The following is an 18,885-nucleotide window of genomic DNA, read 5'->3' as shown; positions in this document are numbered from 1 at the left end:
TTGGTGCACTGTGCTTGATACATGAGGAATGATATTATGTGTTCTTGTTACTATTTGTTTGTTACTTAAATTGTCAAGAGAATTAGCAGAGCAGAATAATTTGAAAAACAAGAAAAAAAATCCCAAAATAATAGTTCATGATAAATGTATCTGTAATTTTCCTCTCTCTTTTATAGTGTTACCTGTTCCACATGTATGTGGGTGTAAGAGCTGGTGGTGGCATTGGAGATGAAATTGAGGATCCTGCTGGAGACCCTTATGAAATGTACCGAATTGTCTTTGACATCACATTTTTCTTCTTTGTCATTGTTATCCTACTGGCCATTATTCAAGGTACCATCACTTACCTTAGTAGACATTGTTCAAAATTAATTCACCATTGAAAACCATATTTATGTTTGAGGTAAATTTAGCAGTATTGCTGTAAAGACTTATTCCTGAATTCATAATATCCTTATTTCTGAAAGTAATAATTTTATATTAATTTATACATAATATGCCTTTTCCCAAGTACTACACAAAGTCAAAGCACAAGGAATGTATTGTAGGTGGGTTGCAGTCTTTATGAACACGTTTGTAACTATCCAACAATAATGAACCTTGTGCAGGAGTGCTGTTCTCCTATACTAAGCATTTAAAACTCTGGAGAACTTGCTGAAGACACTCGTCTCACTTTTAGCCTGGAATCACCACAGCTGCCTGGGGGAATGGAGACTTTCCAGTTGGAAATGGTAAATGACATGGAGAAAGTCACCATGGGCACATAGCCATTTAACATCCTGATGTCTAATGTGTCTCCAGAAAACTTTCCTCCATTTCCTCCTTTCTTCAGAGGCTGATTTCAGTTTTAATTGGGTTGCAGTTGTGGTTTGCAGCAACCAGGACCCCTCTTCGGTGATGGGCAGCATTCAACACTCATTGCATAAACTCTTTAAGGCTGATGGAAAAAACCACACTATTTTATGGCAACCTTGTGGCAAAGAAAAAAATGTAGCACATCTATACTGAGCAAAAGTTACAAATGTCACAGTCTCCAAAATTATCCAATTCTTTTCTTAAAACATTGAAAGTGGAGGAGTAATACTTCAAATGCGAAGCAGACTCACTAACTGTCCAAGGTGGGCTGTGGGAACAGAGCTGTCTATTCTGAAAAAGACTTGGGATATAAGAGTTTAATGAGAAGGAGAGTGAAAATTAATTTCATTTATGGGAACAAAAGAGATGAGTTTGTGTATGGTTAAATGAACTATTAAATAATAATAATATTTATATAATATATTAATAAATAATATTAATTTTAATAACAAAGGACAAAAAAGTCTTTCCACAAGATTGTGCCTGTATGTATAAGTACACTAAATTCTAGACACTGGAGGAATGACATTAATTGCAGTATGAATATTGCTAAGTACTGAAGTGTTGCTACTTTTCTATTTGAAACAGGTCTGATTATTGATGCTTTTGGTGAATTAAGAGACCAGCAAGAACAAGTGAGAGAGGACATGGAGGTAGGAAGCACATTACATTTTTCATTGCTCTTGTTCACCTAGATTGTCACCAATTAGTGTTTTTGAGTTAAAATTAATCTATAACCACAACTTTTGCTTTCAGACCAAATGCTTTATTTGTGGAATTGGCAATGACTACTTTGACACAACTCCACACGGCTTTGAAACACATACTTTGCAAGAACATAACTTGGCAAACTACCTGTAAGTACATTTTACAATTGGAATTATGATAAAGAGACCTTTCAGATGTAGGGTCATTTAGGTGCACACATTGCTGAAAATCCCAAGCCAGAAATCTAGAAAACTGAGGAACATTTCCTTTGGGGTCTCCCCTCCTCTATTCCATACTGATTGTTACCTTTAAGGTGCTCACCTTGCACATGAAGTACCTTAGTAGAATAAGACCAGAAGGCACATCAGCTCCTTATTCTGCTGGGAGGAAAGCCAAATATGGGGAAGGATAGGGAACAGTTTAATTAAGTTGCTTTAGTTTGGAAGTTTTGGTTGTGACTTCTGGTGGCTTAGTAATACTGATGAGACCAGAGAAAACTGGCTTCATTTTAGAAAAAAAAGAAAACCCAAACCAAAACAAAGCAAATAAAGGCACTTGTAGAAAGTTCTTCAAAGGTAAGCTCCAAAAAATAGTTAACTCCATTCCTATAGTTCTTTAGTGGTACTGGAGCGTTTTGAAACCTTGAAGCACTCAGGAGCTGCACATGTATCAACTCCCTGTATCCCTGTTTGATAGACTGTATCAAACTCCCAAGAGAGTGCTCTTCCACTTTCATCAGTAAATGAGGACATTAGTATTTCATTAGTAAGAGGATATTAAAAAAGTTGTTCTTGTTGCATTAGTTATTTATGCAACAAAGATAATTAATTATACAAGAATTGCACCAGTAGAATGAAAGGAGAAGCTGGTGAAATCTTATAGCAGTCTGGCTTTGGAATACTGCATCTGAACTTCTTCTAGTTTTACTAGTCTGTAACATCCAAGCTCTTCTTACTGTATCAAACTGCTTAGTTATAACATGGGAACCTCTAATTCACTGTAAATTAAAAATGGCCATTTTCTTCATAATAGAATATATAGTGAACATCTTTTTATCAGATTTCCTTTTAATTAGACAACTGTTAAAATCAGTGTACTTTCCTTCCTTCACAATGAAAGCACATAGCCTCATTCCAAATTCCCTGCACCAAAACTGACCAATCATGACTAGTTACCTCTAAACAGACCACAGTTGACTCTCTACAGTCTTCCTAATTAGTTGAAGCTCTCAACATTTGACTGCGCTCAGGTGTTGGGGAAGGACAGGCTCAGCCTATGAGCTGTACAGCAGCAGTGCTCAGAGCTCCTGGTGCAGCTCAGTATTTACCACACTTCTCACGCAGTAGCCATGGTAACCTCTTCCAAGGTGACATGTTGGAGCATATGTGCTCAGAATTTGGCATATGTCTAAGTCAGGTATTGCTCTTCACACTGAAACGAAGGAAATGCTAAATTGCATTTTTCTACTTCTACAGATTTTTTAACTGCTAGCACTTTCACAGGAGACATGCTTCAGGACACAATTTGCTCCCTTAAATTAAGCACTTTAGATGCCTAGTAGTGTCATTGCTTTGCTGGTTGGCATTATCTTCCACACAAACCCCAGACTAGAAAAGGTCAGGCAGAGAGATCATGTTTCCTCCATTAATACCCACTTCATGTGCTTGTTTCAGGTTCTTCTTAATGTATCTAATTAACAAGGATGAAACTGAACATACTGGCCAGGTGAGTAGAAAATAAAACTTAAGAAAAACCATTAAGCTTATCTTTCAACATGTTTATCTTCTCAAGCCTTGTAGCTGTGTACCAGCAGGTGGAACTGATGTACCACTGAGAAGTGTGGATGATGCCAATCTCCCCAAGAGGCTACTGCCAGTGAAAGAAAAGGGTTAAAACAAAAGGGAGAGGGGAATGCTGCACTGCTTCACTGCAGAGAACTCTGTCAGAAGTCAGTTAGTAGTAATCTTACTGTCATCTTAGCTCTGAAAAGAAAATGCACCAGGTGTAGTTTATTGCCAAGAGGCTTAAGTAGTTAAGCTACTATATTGATAGTCAAAATCTAGATATATTTGTAGATAGATAGGCATTTGGGTGACCATATATTAGCATTGTTAAGCCCTAAAGGTAAACAAATAAGAAAATAACTAGAACTTAATTATATCTTCTCTCTAATAAGAAGCTCTTAGGCAAATGCTACAGAACTACCTTTGTTTTCCATTCAAAGCAAAATACATTTGCTTATATACAAATTTGTCAACAGGTTTGCTCTGTATATAGAGATTGATTAATTTATACTTTGATATTTTACTAATAGAGCTTAAATTTCAGTAGTACTGAATTAAGAGAAGAATAAAACTCTTATAAGCATTGAGTTACAATATCTTGAGTTCCAGTGTCTATAAATTCTACTCCATGGTAGCAGGCACAATATGTGGTTATTGTTAAAAGTTCATCTACAGCACTAACTGCACAGTGACTGGTAAAATAAATACTCTTTCTCACTTTCAGGAATCATTTGTGTGGAAGATGTACCAAGAAAGATGTTGGGATTTTTTCCCGGCAGGGGACTGCTTCCGAAAACAGTATGAGGATCAGCTTGGCTAATATCACAAAAGAAATGATTTATTTGTGAACTGCTAAGATCCAGTATACAAAAAAAAAAATCTGTTCTTTTCACGGCATAATTTCACAGCTTGTATTTGCTTTAAATGTCTTCAAAGTTCAAGACACACATAAAATTTGACACTATTTCAGAGGCTTTTTGTACCTACCACATATGAAACAGGTCTTTTGTTGGAATTTTAATTAGCAAAAACTATGCCAGATTAACTTAAGCCTTCCAGTTCAAACATGGCCTAAAATTATAACAACTTTTTAACTACTTCAGTTAACCTGGTGTTTGGCAGTACAGTTGAAAGGGCTAAAAGGCATCTTAATTGCACATCTGACATTGAAGAACTTGAACATCAGAGACTGTACCTCAGAAAAATAGTTCAACTAACTGCTGTCCAGTTTTTCCCCACAGTATTTGCTAGAGAATGTACCAAGATACAGTTTGAAAAGCTTTAAGCAGTTAAAAAGAAATCATTTTCAAACACTTTGTCAACCTTGAAACATTAAAGTGCCTTAAAACCTCTGTAGACATAGCTATGCAAACTTTTTGTTAGTGTTCTAGATGAACAGACCCATTAACTGTATTGCTTTTCTGTCTTTCTGTATCAAATTGCACTTAAAGTTTGTTTATATACTACCTTCAATAACAGCTTATTAGATGCTGCTGTTAAAAGACATACACTGTATGAAAATGAACCCAATTTAAATCTTAGGCCAAAATAAAACAATGCTCTGTGGTCACCTGCAAGTAGAAGTTGCTAGGATTATGCTTTTTTTTTTCTTCTAATAAAAAGTGCCCACTGCAATAAAGTATTATAAACCAAATATAGCTGTTGCTCTCTTGTTTCCCATTTTTCTACAACACAGAGTTTTTTGACAATGGTAACTAAACACACATATATTCATTGTTCATCCACAGCTTTATTTTAAGGACTACATAGAGCAAGTACAAGCTGAAATATAACTGTTTTATTTCTGCATTGTAGTCTGCTTTTTTAGCAAAGAAAACTCTATCACAACTTTTAGACCTTTCTAATAATATCATTTGTCTCCAACAATTTTCAATCTTATCTAAATTCATTTTGGTTGCACAAAATTTTAAGTGCCAGCAAAGAAAAACAGGCATTTGGCAGACAGAAAAAGGAAATAACAAGGAGATGAGATAAAGAAAGATTCAAGTTTCTACATAATGTTTGCTATATTCAGTTATTCATATGAGGAAATTTGAGCTTCAGGCGATCATGCTGTCCAGCCAATCTTCCAGCTCTTCTTCAGTAACATCTTTGGATGTACTTTGCTGCTGCTGTGATGATGTGCTTTTCTCTTCAGGCATATCTACTTTTAAAGGCTCTAGAGAAGCAAAAACAAGAAGACTGAAAATCTGGAAAGCAAGCAATACTACCTCTGTCTTGTATAATTTTGCTTTCAATGCACAACTGACTGTATTTAAACACAATCTCTCCTTCCTGAAGAACAGCAAGTCATATTCCAAAAATAGTTTCCATGCTAAACTTCATTTTGTAAAATCAATGCTAGTAAAGTTTGAAAGTAGCATTTAGAGAAGCCATCAGAAATAGTTGTCAATTCTTCTGTACACTATTAGCCCAGTGAACTAAAAGTTGATACAAATACTTTATCTTCCCTGCAATAAAACAGCAATACACTCACTAGCAGAACACTTTTTTTTTTTTAAATTTAAATTTTTGCTAAATCATAAGCCCAATGCTGTTTTGCAGAGGAATTTCACTTAATGTTTAAAGTGAACTGACAATGGTAAAACTTCAGGTTAGTGAGGAGTTAAAACTGAAAATGAACAAATGGGCCAGAACACAGCCCCAGATATATGAAATGCAGTCTGACAGAAATGATAGCAGCACTGTTGACTGGCTAACCAAAAATTCAAAAACATCACCAAAACAGAGACCAGTGAAAATTAAATAAGGTCATGCTGGGGAGAAAGCTTACCATTTTCCTTACAATCCATTTTCAAATCTTTCTCAGTTGATATGCTGCAGGATAATGTACCTGACACAGGTCCATTTTCTGTATTAATGGGAGCCTCTAGATTCAGGAGACGATCTAGTTCTTCATCCAAATGGTCAGTGTCTTGATTTGATAGAGGATGGACTCTTTGAAATGATTCTCTTGCATTTGCCCTAGAGGCATTTTTACTCCCAGGTCCTGATGGAGCAAGAGAATTACCAACAGGATGGGAGACCAGCCCGGTTTCACTCTGAGCCAGAGACTGCCGGAACAGCTGCTCTCTCTTCTTCCCATCTTCAAAAATTTTAGATTTCATCTGTGGGATCTCTAGAGGTGTTGATGCCTATGAGTACAAGAAAGGACTTGAGTCCTTATAATTATTATCTATTATTATTATTCTGTCTAATTCGGATTATAATTCATACTTGCTATACTTGATAAGGTACAGGAAATTTGAGCAGAATCAAATTCAGAAGTAAAAACTAAAGTTATCTTGACACTTTTGCAATAGCAAATGCAAAATACAAACTCCTTTTATCTCTTATTATAGAATATGAGAATGTATGCTAACACTAGCACTGACAGAATCATAGAATGATTTGGTTTGGAAGGGAACTTAAAAATTATCTATTCTAAACTGCCTGCCAGTGGGCAGGGAACTTTCCACTAATCCAGATTGCTCAAAGCCTCATCCAACCTGGCATTCACTGAACACTTGCAGGGATAGTTAGTCCACAGCTTCTCTAGGAAAGCTGTTCCAGTGCCTCACCACTCACAGTCAAGAACTTCTTGATAACTTCTTGATAGCTCTAGAACAACCCACCATTAGCTTAAAGCTATTTCCTTTGTCCTTTCTATACATGCCCATGTGAAAAGTCCCTCTCCAGCTCTGCTCTGTAGGTACTGGAAGGTGCTTAAGGTCTCTCTGGCACCTTCTGTTCTCCAGCCTTAAGAGCCCCAACTCTCAATCTGTCTTCACAGGAGAGGTGCTCCAGCTCTCTGATCGACTTTGTGGCCTTCCTCCACACTTACTCCAAGAGGTCCATGTCCTTCTGTGCAGGGGACCCCAGAGCTGGATGCAACTCACCAGGTGGGATCTCACCAGGGCAGAGCAGAACAGAGCAGAGAGTGAGAATCACCTCTCCCGATCTGATGGTCAGGTTTCCTTTGAAACATGCCGCACATTGCTGAGTCATGTTGAGCTTTTCATTCACAAACATCCCCAAAGTCCTTCTCCCTAGGGCTAGTCTTAATCCTTCTGTAAGTGCCATACTTTTCCTTGCTTGGACAAATGGAGCCTTTTAAGAATTTTTTTTATATTTAAGTCTCACTGGCTCTTCTTCCCTTACATTAGTATTTTCTTTTTCACAGTTTGAAGGAACACTTTACTATTATTGTTGCTATCCTGCCACTGGTGAATAAATGACACTTTCTTCACCTGTACAATTGACAGTTTTACCTCTAAGGATTGATTCATGGAGAAAAGCATGTTTGTTGATATTAGTGATGTAGAAGATTAAATCACAATTAGTATACTTAGCAGGAAGAATGTGAAAGCACTTACAAAGTTTCGGTGCAAACTTTTAACAGCTGCTAACAAGAGAAGCAAACACAAAAACAGTGCAATCATTCCATGTCAAACATTCTGATACTCAATCTCAAATCTAATATACTGCACATTCAGAGATTTTAAGGCCAAATAGGCACACAAAATGTGTCAATAGAGAGATATCCTTCATTACATGCCACTTGACACACCTGTCTAAATGAATGCATTTACTTATATAATACAGTCTACTTCTGTTTGAAGACTAATCATTCTCACACACATTATTTCTCCTAAAATGGTTGCATTTTCTTGTGAAATTTCACAGCATTACCTGCACAAGGTCAGCAGCTATATTCAGCCTCAGATGTAGAGGCAATTCCTGAAGGGCCTGGACCAAAGACTGGCAGTCAACAGAAAGTGCAGAAAACTGAAACATAATTAAACATATAAGTAAAGTATACTTGTGGGGAAAAAAAAAAAACACAACAACCAACCAAACACAAAACCATTCACCAAATCAGTTATTACATTTTCCTGTCACATACATTCAAGGAATTTAATGAAATGCACAAATTAATAGTTTAAAATACACTTTTATGAAGCAGCTTGGCTAAATAATAACATAAAACCACCTAAAATGCATATAATCACTTAAGGTTAAAAAACAAGGTATAAATAGAATGATCCTTAGACAGTATCTTTAAATTTCAAATAGGAAATAGTTCAGGAAGTTGACAATGGCACAAGAAGCTTTCCCAACTGAAACATCTTCTGAACTGTGAAGATTTCATGCAATGTGAAATGCCATTATTTAATGAGCTGCCACTACTTCCTATGCAATCATCCCATGCAGCTCCTGTGCAGTTAAATTTAATGTCTCAAGAGAGGCCTCTTCATACTTCCCCATCTTTTCAAATGTTTTGATACTTCCAAAACCAACAAAGTATATAGTTACAAAGACTTCTAAAATGACGCTCGAGAAAGATATGCTACTGCTACTAAATGACATTTTATTACTGTGACAGGTATTGAAGTTGCCATTTCTCTTGACCCTTTTCTAAAAAACAAAACCACACAAAATGGACCAGCGACATTTGTAGTTTCTACAGAACAGACCAGATTTCAGTAGTTTCAAAACAGATTTCAAGCTCAGAGTACAACATAACATTCTGAACATGTTCACCATGGATAAACTGGCAAAGATAAATCTGATATCCATCACGTATTTTAAAATCTGACAACAAAATGCTTCAGTTCAGTCTATGCTCTCTGTCTGTATTTTCATGGAAGTAGAAAAGTTGCTTCCAAATCTCACTTTAAGAGACAAAAATTTGTCCCTCTCAATATGATGTAGACTAGCACAGACATTTAGAAGTCCAAATACTCATAAATTAGGAGAGTTTTATGACATATCATCAGAGATTTGTCAAAGAAATTCATACTGCTTCCAAAAGCCAGTCAACACCTTTTAACAGGCTCTTAACACCTGCACATGAAGCAAGAGCAAACATCAAAGACATAGTGTGTTCTGACAGTATATTTACAAAATTAAAATAAATTTTAAAAAGAAAAAATGCAGTTGATTCAACAGTTTCTTGTATTCAAATACAGGTTCTGGTATTCTTTAATGAGAATAAAAGGACTAAAAAAAAGTAACTGATGTAAGACTTATCTTCTGTACTGGGAACTTCATTTTACAATGGGTTAGTGATCACCATGAAAAATGATTGACTGGTGAAAGTAACCTCAGAAAGTCTTCAGCAAATAATTCTTATTGCCCAGCAATGAACTAGATGTGCAGAAAATACAGTTATTTTGATAGATATTAAGGATCAAATGTAGCTTCTGCACAGTTGCAAAAGACAAGGAAACTGTTTGAATCTTGTAACACAAAAAAATTCTAAAAAGTATAATTGAATAACAAATATTTAAGTGCATTTTGGAGGAGCTATGTATATTTGCAAAAATATTAACATGAATGAACATAGCAAATGAAGGTAAAAAAGTGGAGATAGGAAAGAGGAGGAAATGTTGAGGATAAAGGAAAAGGGGAATTTTGAGAAATAACATAATAGAAGAAGGAATTTGATATCTAAGTAGAGACTTCTCTAAAAGTGGTGTTCTAATAAAAAGCAAAGAGACGAAAGCAGTACTTAATAGATTATGAACACTTCATGGCACATAGCATTATTTGCTCAAAAGAATTGTGGAGGCATACTTTGTTGCTGGAATTACCATTTTTTATTGAAAAATCCAAATGACTAATAACTGTGCTTTTTCAATTGTAGACCATGATATGAATGAGACCATGATTTTTATTGCATTTTATCAATATGAAATGGAGCAAATGCAAACCTACTTTTTGTGAAAATGAAAAACAGTATTCTTAATAAATTGAAATTCTGTTATTGTTGATGTCACTGTAACATTTCCATTCCACATTTGAAACTGATGCTTTGCTATTGCTTCCTACAAAAGATGGAGAATGAGAAATATCTAATAATTCTGCAACTAGTTCTATGTCTTTTCTGCTTTACTCTGTTTCCTCATAACCAATATACTTCAGTTTAAAATTCTTAATCCTGTACATAATGTGTAGACAGACAAAAAACTAGAAATAGGTGAGTTAAGAGGCAAAGGCCAGGAATTTGGCAAATGGTATCTAGGATAAAAATTGGACTTGGATCTCCCTTACAGGGAAAAGAAAGATGGGTCATAAAAAAACATGAGATACCAGGCTGAAGATCAGAGACATTGTGGAAAATTAGATAATGCTGTGAAACCATCTGGGACAGGATTCTGGATTAAAATAACAAATCAAAGGAAGGGTAATGGTGACAATATGTAGCTTCAGTCTGCTCACAATGGCTTTAGCCATTAGGAATTAATTATTATGTTCTAATCACCTAAATGCTATAATGAAAATCCTCTGAGGAAATTATGAAGAAATTAATATTTGGGATTTTGACACCATCCTGCACACTAGGAATGGAAGAACTGATAAGAAAAAATAGTAACTGAAAGCCTGTGCTCCACTAAAGAAACAGGTGGTGGTTTAGACAAATGCTGTGTTTGGGTTCAGTTCCTCACTTTAATTTGACTTTGCAACTCTAAAGTATCTTTAAATACCACTTCCCAGGGAATAATTATTGTAGTATTTTAGAAAATAAATAGCAAATCTTTAAAATTTGAATACATGTGGATGTTACAAAAGACTCTCAAGCAGAGTTTCACAGCAATTTTAAGAAAAGCCTGGAAGACTTTTCTTAAATATATTTTGCAAAAATTTAGGTGACTTGGATGAGGAAGATAGCTGCAGAGATTGAGACACTTAAAGGCATCCTGATAGAGAAAACAGGAGACTTCTACTGCTACCCTCCTTTTTATTCAAGCATAAAGGATTCATATACAATAAATCCAGTTGGTGTCCTAATTATATAGGGCGTGACATTTCAACCAGAGGATATGGAGCTGTTATTTGAAGGAACTAGAACGCTTCGCAGTCCAACATATGAATATATTCCTACAGGTTTTGTTATAGTCATTCTATTAAACTCTTTTCTCTTGAATACAGCTGAAAAAGGAAGGCTGAATTCCTGTGTCAGTAAAGCAAAGAGTCATATTTCTCTTCACTGGAGGCCTTTCTTATTCTCTCCTCCCAACATAACTTAAAACCAAGCCTGAGGCTTTGATTAGTCTTCAGTAGCAAAAAAGGATAATGCCCAAGGACAAGAGCCTCCAGCATTAGAGAGAAGTCGATAAAAATATACAAAATAAAGAGTGCTATTATTGTATTAAGAATTTGTTGCTGAAGGTACAACTGCCTAGATATTCAGTCCCAGGTGATTATCTATATAAAATCATTTAAATGATAATTCTGTTACCTGCTTTTGGCATATACTTTCTTTATCCCATTCTTTCTCATCAGCAAATCGAAACTGTGTAAAGGAATCTCCTAAGGAAAAGAAACAAAAAATATTTATATATATTTAAAAAAGAATAAAGATGTTTTTCTGAAGTTCCCAACCCCAAAGAAGTAAATTCAAGAAATAAATCTCACCTCTTCAAAAATTTTCAGTTAATATTAATGCTGCTTGTATTCACAATATTAAACTTATTTGTGCCAAACTTCTATAGGTCTTTTAATCACTTATTGCAAAACAGCACTAAAAAGGGCAACCAATACAAAACTGAATGATGAGACGTAGGTGCCATGCCAACATGCTAGATTTTCATTCAAATGTCCAATCTGGACAACATACTAGGAATACACACAGTATTCATGGCGTGAATGTCTTATGAACAGCTTTGAAAGTTTGTACATAGATTTTCCCTTACCAACATGGGAATATTTCTAAAAATGGATTATAAATATTCTTTTAAATCACTTTGTACAAGCCAAATAAAGATTTCCTGTTGTCTGGTAGCTATAGTCTCTCTGTTCCTACTACTCCCTCCTCCAGCACATCATCAGAAAAACACACTGAACCCCAAATTCCAATTCATATGCAAAAAGGACTGAATTAAAAGAAATCCTTCAATAGGATTAATTAAGTTAAATACATAATTACAGAATCTTCTAACCTATCACATTCCTTCAAGCCAGTAGAAACTTTTTCTTACTATCCTTTTGCCTGAAATACAGTGTTTATGCAGTATTTATGCAATAACAGTCCTATGCTGTGTTACAGAAGACAGACCCACAAATTTATTTACTGAAATAAACATACAAGAACTCCAGTAACTCAAAAAAATAAGTAAGGTCTGTGACAGAGGAAACATGAAAGATTAGGGTTGCAAGAGATGACTGAAAGGGGATCTCATCACTCTGTAGGCATCTGAAGGGAGGGTGTCAAGACACTCTCCTTGGTGGTGCAAGCAATAGGACAAGAGGCAATGGGTAGAAACTGATGCACAGGAAGTGACACCAATGCATGAGGAACAGCTTCTCTCCTGTGAGCACTGGAACAGGCTGTCCAGGGAGATTGTCCAGAGAGTAGTGATATTCAAGAACCATTTGGACACAATGCTGTGCCATGTGCTCTGGGACCACTCTGCTTGAGCAGGGAGGTTGGGCCAGACGATCCACTGTGGTCTCTTCCAACCCATGACCCATTCTGTGATCATCTGTAAATCACTGTCATTTATTTCAGCAGCTGGCTGAGAAGCTAGAGCTCTCTCTAAAAAAGAATGAATGCCCTAGAGGAAGTTTTCAATGGCTTTACCAACAATTGATCATCTAGCTTTAATTCGGCTCTTACGTCCTAACTGCCATTCATACTTTTGATGATTCCTGAATCATGCCCTTAATCCTGCATACAAAATCTGAACATATAATCTGCCTTCCCCAAAATGGTTTCTTTTACATTGTCTGCTTCTCCCAAAATGTAGGAGAGTGCAACCTTCCAGCAGTTCACTCAATAGTGCAAGCATCAGCTGACTTCTGTTATGCAAAAAAAAAAGGAATAAGCAGCAAAATGGCACAGGAACTGGCTATTTCTTTGCCAAATAATGAGAAACAACAGATCTAATCATACTTCGGGTGGAATTAAAAAATTTTTTAATATCTAACATGCACTTCTAGTTCATTGCACTTCAAGTATTGTGATTGGGTATGCAAATATAGTCATATGCTAGAAACACTGAGTACCTGGCATGTCCACCATTATCATTTTCAGTACCGTTACAGCAAGAAAGTTACCTTCTCAGCTGAATATTTGTATAAATATTTAAGGCCATTACCATGTCCAGCTTGAATATGTATTTCTTTGTTTTCAATTGCTTTATCTAACATGGCTCAGCAGCATTGTGGGGATATAGAACCTTGCCTGGTCAGCTATGTTTAGTTTACATTCAGCATCGTCAGAGATAACTGTTTTGAAAACAGCCCCTAGCAAACAGTACAAGTGCCAGTAATTAAAAATAAGCACTGAAATTAACAATTAGATATTTAATAAGGTGATTAACTTTACAAATGTTCAGTTCATACAGTAAAAACATCAAGTTTCAAGCTTTTTCTAGGGATGCTCAGCAATGTGGAAAAATAAGACTCCATATCTTTATGCATCTATCTGCACATGCAAACACTTAACTTGAGCACTCACAGCTGTCTCACTACTGACTCACTACTCCCCCTTCATTGCTCAAGAGGAAATAAATGCCTCTGTTTCAAAAAGAGTGCTGTTAATACGTAATAACTAATTCTGAAAACTAAAGAAATAAAAATATTAGTCTCCTGATTTGAAAATGGGTATGAAAATGTGCAAAATAATGTTTTAACAGATAATATTTTAAAGGCTCTATTTAGTTAAATTTGCAAAGAAGTCCTACCAAAACGGTCCTCAAAGTCTTCCTTCCAATATACTTTCTTCCAATATTCCCAAGACTGCTCTAGTTATTGCTCACACGGCATCAAGGAGGAACTAGGTTTCTCTACTCTTATAAAATAATAAAATTAAACTAAAGGATTAGCTAAATGCTTTCAGTATCAGAGAATGATCAGATGTAAACTAGCTAAACTACTTCATGTGGAAAATCCACTGGAGTCAAGAACTGGTTTATGACTGTCCACACTCACAGAGTTGGTTATCACAGATTCTCAGCTTGATATTGTATTGCTGAATTAAAGAGTATGACTGAAACTGCAGTTTAATTAGACTCTTTAAGTAGGCTAACAAAGCATGCCTTTCAAATGGAAAAGCATAACTACAATTCACAGCAGCATATTTAATGCAAATTATGTCAATGAGAATGTTAGTCTAACCAATTATCTTTTCATAAGTTCCTTTACCCTGAAAATAACCTCCTTTTATTCCATGAATAGTAATCAAACCACTTGCAATAACTCTTGAGTTACTTTCAACATAAAAAACTCTTATTCTTGAGAATAATTTTTATGTTACCTACAAATATCATTTGCCCTTCAAATACAGAGTAGATGAAAATAATGCATTCAAGCAAACCTTACACATGGTCTTTGGTAACAGTCATGATAAGCACATATTAAACAATACTATTTATTGTTTAAAATGTGAAATTATTATGAAAATGGCAGAACTAAACCAACTATGCTTTCCTACCACTCAAATATATCATAAAGCTAAATCAATTTATTTAAATAAAAGGTATCTTTCAGCTTTTCATTATCCCAATCATCTTTTCCTACAAGTATTCACTGAATAGCAGAATCAAAACACATCCTACCTGTAATCTAAAATAAATATTTTCTCATTTGTGAAATTTAAAGACTAAAAATAGAAAAGCATGGAAGAAGACCAGTTTTCAGGAGGAAAAATTCTATTAGTGGAACGATTTTGTTAATTTAAAACCTCTCTCAATCACATAAAACATTACTGAAGACAGAAGAAAAATACTCGGTAGTCTTAGAGATTAAATTGGAGGATGAGAATAGCAAGGAATTAACATGATCCTTCTAAGATTGCCATGGCTGTAAAGAAGTGCTGCAAGTGCAAATATTATACTCTAAATCCACTTTTTAATCATAATCTCTCTTTTAGCCTTCTTTGGCCACTGAAAGGTGCTATAAGGTTTCCCCAGAGTCTTCTCTTCCTCAGGCTGAAATCCCCCAACTCTTCCAGCTTATCTCCATAGAATACTGATAGCAAGGAGTCTGCACTGCAAGATATTTGTAACCAGATTCAAAAAGAATAATATTCTACATTATTTCCCTGGCACAACTATGCAACACTACTAGTCACATTTTAAAATAAAAACATCTGACCACAGCTAAATGATGTCTTCAAAATTTAAAATGTGTCACAGAGAAAGGAGTGAGAAGGATCTGTTGAAATCAATGCTGGTTCTGGAACAGAGTGTCTGTTCAGGAAGAACAGAACTAATTTAATGCATAAATGAACTGCAGCCTACTGAAATCAAAGACAGATACAAATTTTTTCAAATGAAAAGCAGGGCGAAGCCAACAAATACCAAAATACACAATGGTTCAAAAAGTAAAAATTCCAAAACCACACACACAAAAATTTCCCAGGAAACAAATCTTAAAAACTAAAGCAGAGGCTCACAAGAGTCAGGATCTGTGTGATCTAAGACAACTTCTTGAAGGAAGCAAAATATTATGCATATAAGCAGGATCTAGTTCATATAATTTACATGCACTTCCAAAAGCTCTCACTGACATCCCACTCCCTTTCCCACCCAAGACTTCAGAGCAGCAAAAAGAAGAGGAGGCTTTGTATGAATAAATAATTATCTTAAAGTAGAAAGAAAACAGTAAATTGCAAGTTTTCACATGAAAAGAAACAACCTGTGCGATTCTCTGTGTGCAAAGCAGCAAACTCTGTGTAACTCTAAAAAAGGCAGGAGTGAACAGCAGACAGAACATCATTAGACCACTACCATGTATTACCTCAAATACTGTGCAGAGTCTTGGTTTCTCAAGCCCAGTCTCAAAAAATGTAACAACATTAGAATAGGCATAGAACAGATTCTGGATCAGAAGCAATTTAGTGCCTTAAGCCAAAGAAGGGGAACCAAGGGAACATGAAAGAGATCTAAAACCAGGAAAGGCATAAAAAGGGCAGATGGGGACTAACTGCTCATTGTCTCCTCTCACCTAGAGGCAGCAAACAAACCCAGCAGGTAACCGATGCAAAACAGATAAAATGTGGCAAATCTTTATAACCTGAAGCTGGGTTGTGGGATTCCATGCCACCAGATAGTGCAGACAGCCCAATATACAAGGAGGGATTTAGGATAACTATTTCTAAACACAAAGCTTGCACATCTGGCTCAGATGTGCCCCTCTGACATAAACTATTGCAGGTCAAGAAAGTATGTGGGAAGATAGCTTATAATATAGTACATTTAGGTGCCTTAGCTCAGGTGTCTCCAGATGGACCTTGGGTCTCCTTCAGTAGAACCAACCCCAAACCAAAGCAAATAGCTAGGGTTTTTTTACCTTTAGAGCTTTACTAGTCTCTTAATTGGCTATCTTTCTGCAAGAAAAATAAGGAGGAAAAGTAGGCAATTCACAAATTTATTTTTAGTCTGTAGCTATGTTCTTTCAAGCCAGTGCAAATTTCCCTTTTGCATTTTTTCCACATTTCCTTATATTTATCACTATTTTTCATACATAATTTTTTATTAATTATGTCATTATTATAGCTTTTGGGATGCTGCAAAAATGCAAAAAATTTAACTAAAATGCATTGGACAAAAAAGTATATTCAAGATTTCTCTCAACTACAGTAGCCTGGTAAGTAGCCTTATTCATAAGCACCAATCTCATCTCCTACAGTATTCACTTTTTTTACTGAATAAACAATAAAATTATATTTAAGGTTAAAGTTAACTGATTTCCCCATAGGTAAGCTTAAACTTTTCATTAAGTTTAAGCTAGTCACCTTAAATATTTACATTTTTCCTGATGCTTTATGACATTTTCTAGTGTCATTTTTTTGAGGCCAATTATTTATAACATACTTAGTGATTTTTAAATGTCACTGCAGCCAACTTGCAATATTAGACAAAGTATATAAATCCACTGAGCATACTGTTTTTTGAGCAGTATCATTCAAGTAGGCTGGAAAAAAAAAAGAAAAAGATTGCTGCATAACTTAATAATAAAAATGAAGCTTAATTACTGCACAAATACACAAGATCAATGAAATCTGGGATTCTTCCTAGGGGTAGGGACAGAAACTCCTTTGGGTAAAAGGGAGAAAAGTCATGTATTTTGATAAGACTAGATCCTACAGAGGAAAAAGTAGCTTAACAGAAGAGTCTGTGTTCCACACAGACTGACAGCTTAAGGAACTAATGATCTGGCCCTTTGTGAAGACACTGCCTCCCTCAACATCATATAAGCAACTACTGTCAGTCCAGCACAGGTCCATACCAGGATGCAAAGCTGAAATTCAACACTGGAAGAAAAGAAGAAATGGCAAGGTTCCCACCCACAAAGAAAGATTTGCATAACGTCAAACTGCTGAACTCAAAAGAGGAATCCATTTGCATTTGCTGGCACAAGGTTCTCTTTAATTCTGGCTTGTGAGAGGAGACATCATGAAAAGAAAAGAATCTAAGAGGAATAACATTCAATCAGAATGAAAGACAGTCATCCCAAAAGATCCCTGGTTTACCCTGCCTATTTACAGGAACCACTGTGTGGCAGCCACAGAGAATGGGCACTGAAGGATGAGAAGAGCAAAGAGGGATGCACTCCTATGCATTCTAGTAAGCAAATCTACTGCCTTGAGACCTTGGAGCAGACAGCACCTCTAAGCTCACACAACCACTTTAAAAGCAAAATGAGAGTTTGGATGAGCAGTTTAGTTTTATACTGAAGAGAGGTTAAAGCTGAAACAGCACCCTTCATTGATACTTTAGACTGTACAGCTTGCAAATAATTCATTATCCTATCCTTCTAAGATTTTACATTTTGAGTAGCTAAAACATACATCCCACAATGGGCAGCAAAACTTCTGTCCTTCTTTAGGAAGGTTTTCATTTTTTTCTAAATTACACACAAAGACCAATTTTTGCAGTGTTTCCAAATCCAAAGTTTAAGTAAAACATGTGTCTCAAAACCACAACAAAACTACTACTAAAAACTACTACTGTTTAGATACCTCATTTCATGCTAGATACAAGAAAGAAAAACAGAAACTGCATGTCAATAGCTTTTGCTAAGAGACAGACTGGCACTCATTGGCCTAGGTTCTTTACCTTGTCCTATTTAAGAAAAGATCCCCCCAGTTATTCTTCATTAGGATTATTGTTCACTATATCTCCTGTGTGAGCAGTGCCCACAAACACATTGCTGTATTGCATCCAGGAGGTGAGAACATCATTGGACCGGATTTATTCTTACAATTTTCCATCTAAGAGAACTTCAAACCTGTCATGCACTTAGATATAAACTGCTCTTAGGTAGCTAAGATTAGCTGCATTGCATAAATTTACACTAGGATTACTACTGTTTTCTGTAAGCAGGCTGTCAGAATATTTTTTCTGAAAACTTTGAAATTCATTACACAGCTTACTTGTCCAGTAAAGGCAGGAACATATAAAATAAGTCACCTTTATTCCACATTGTGCCTCCACCCACAAAAAAAATCAATTTTTAGGAAAAAAATGCCCAAACTCCCACGACAGTAATCTTAGAGAAAACAATGAACAAAATTAATAAATACTAC

The 18,885-nt window shown here is 35.7% G+C and overlaps 2 protein-coding genes across 2 annotated transcripts in view; one reads left to right on the top strand and one right to left on the bottom strand.

Annotated features, from left to right (window-relative positions):
• RYR3 (ryanodine receptor 3) overlaps positions 1–5,001 on the top strand; it is a 198,456-nt gene extending 193,455 nt beyond the window's left edge. Inside the window, exons 100-104 of the mRNA XM_058025703.1 lie at positions 177–333; positions 1,444–1,508; positions 1,612–1,712; positions 3,237–3,288; positions 4,072–5,001. Of these exons, the coding sequence (XP_057881686.1) occupies positions 177–333; positions 1,444–1,508; positions 1,612–1,712; positions 3,237–3,288; positions 4,072–4,167 (471 nt within the window). The 3' untranslated portion in view covers positions 4,168–5,001. The remainder of the gene's footprint in view (positions 1–176; positions 334–1,443; positions 1,509–1,611; positions 1,713–3,236; positions 3,289–4,071) is intronic.
• Positions 5,002–5,077: 76 nt separating this feature from the next.
• Positions 5,078–18,885, bottom strand: part of AVEN (apoptosis and caspase activation inhibitor) — an 84,261-nt gene continuing 70,453 nt past the window's right edge. Inside the window, exons 3-6 of the mRNA XM_058025702.1 lie at positions 11,593–11,663; positions 8,040–8,135; positions 6,142–6,502; positions 5,078–5,526 (exon numbers count right to left, since the gene is read on the bottom strand). Coding sequence (XP_057881685.1) covers positions 5,408–5,526; positions 6,142–6,502; positions 8,040–8,135; positions 11,593–11,663 — 647 coding nt within the window. The 3' untranslated portion in view covers positions 5,078–5,407. The remainder of the gene's footprint in view (positions 5,527–6,141; positions 6,503–8,039; positions 8,136–11,592; positions 11,664–18,885) is intronic.

This window comes from Melospiza georgiana, chromosome 6, assembly GCF_028018845.1.
Source record: "Melospiza georgiana isolate bMelGeo1 chromosome 6, bMelGeo1.pri, whole genome shotgun sequence".
In the NCBI taxonomy this organism is placed as follows: Eukaryota; Metazoa; Chordata; class Aves; order Passeriformes; family Passerellidae; genus Melospiza; species Melospiza georgiana.
This window is presented reverse-complemented; position numbering and strand designations above follow the sequence as displayed.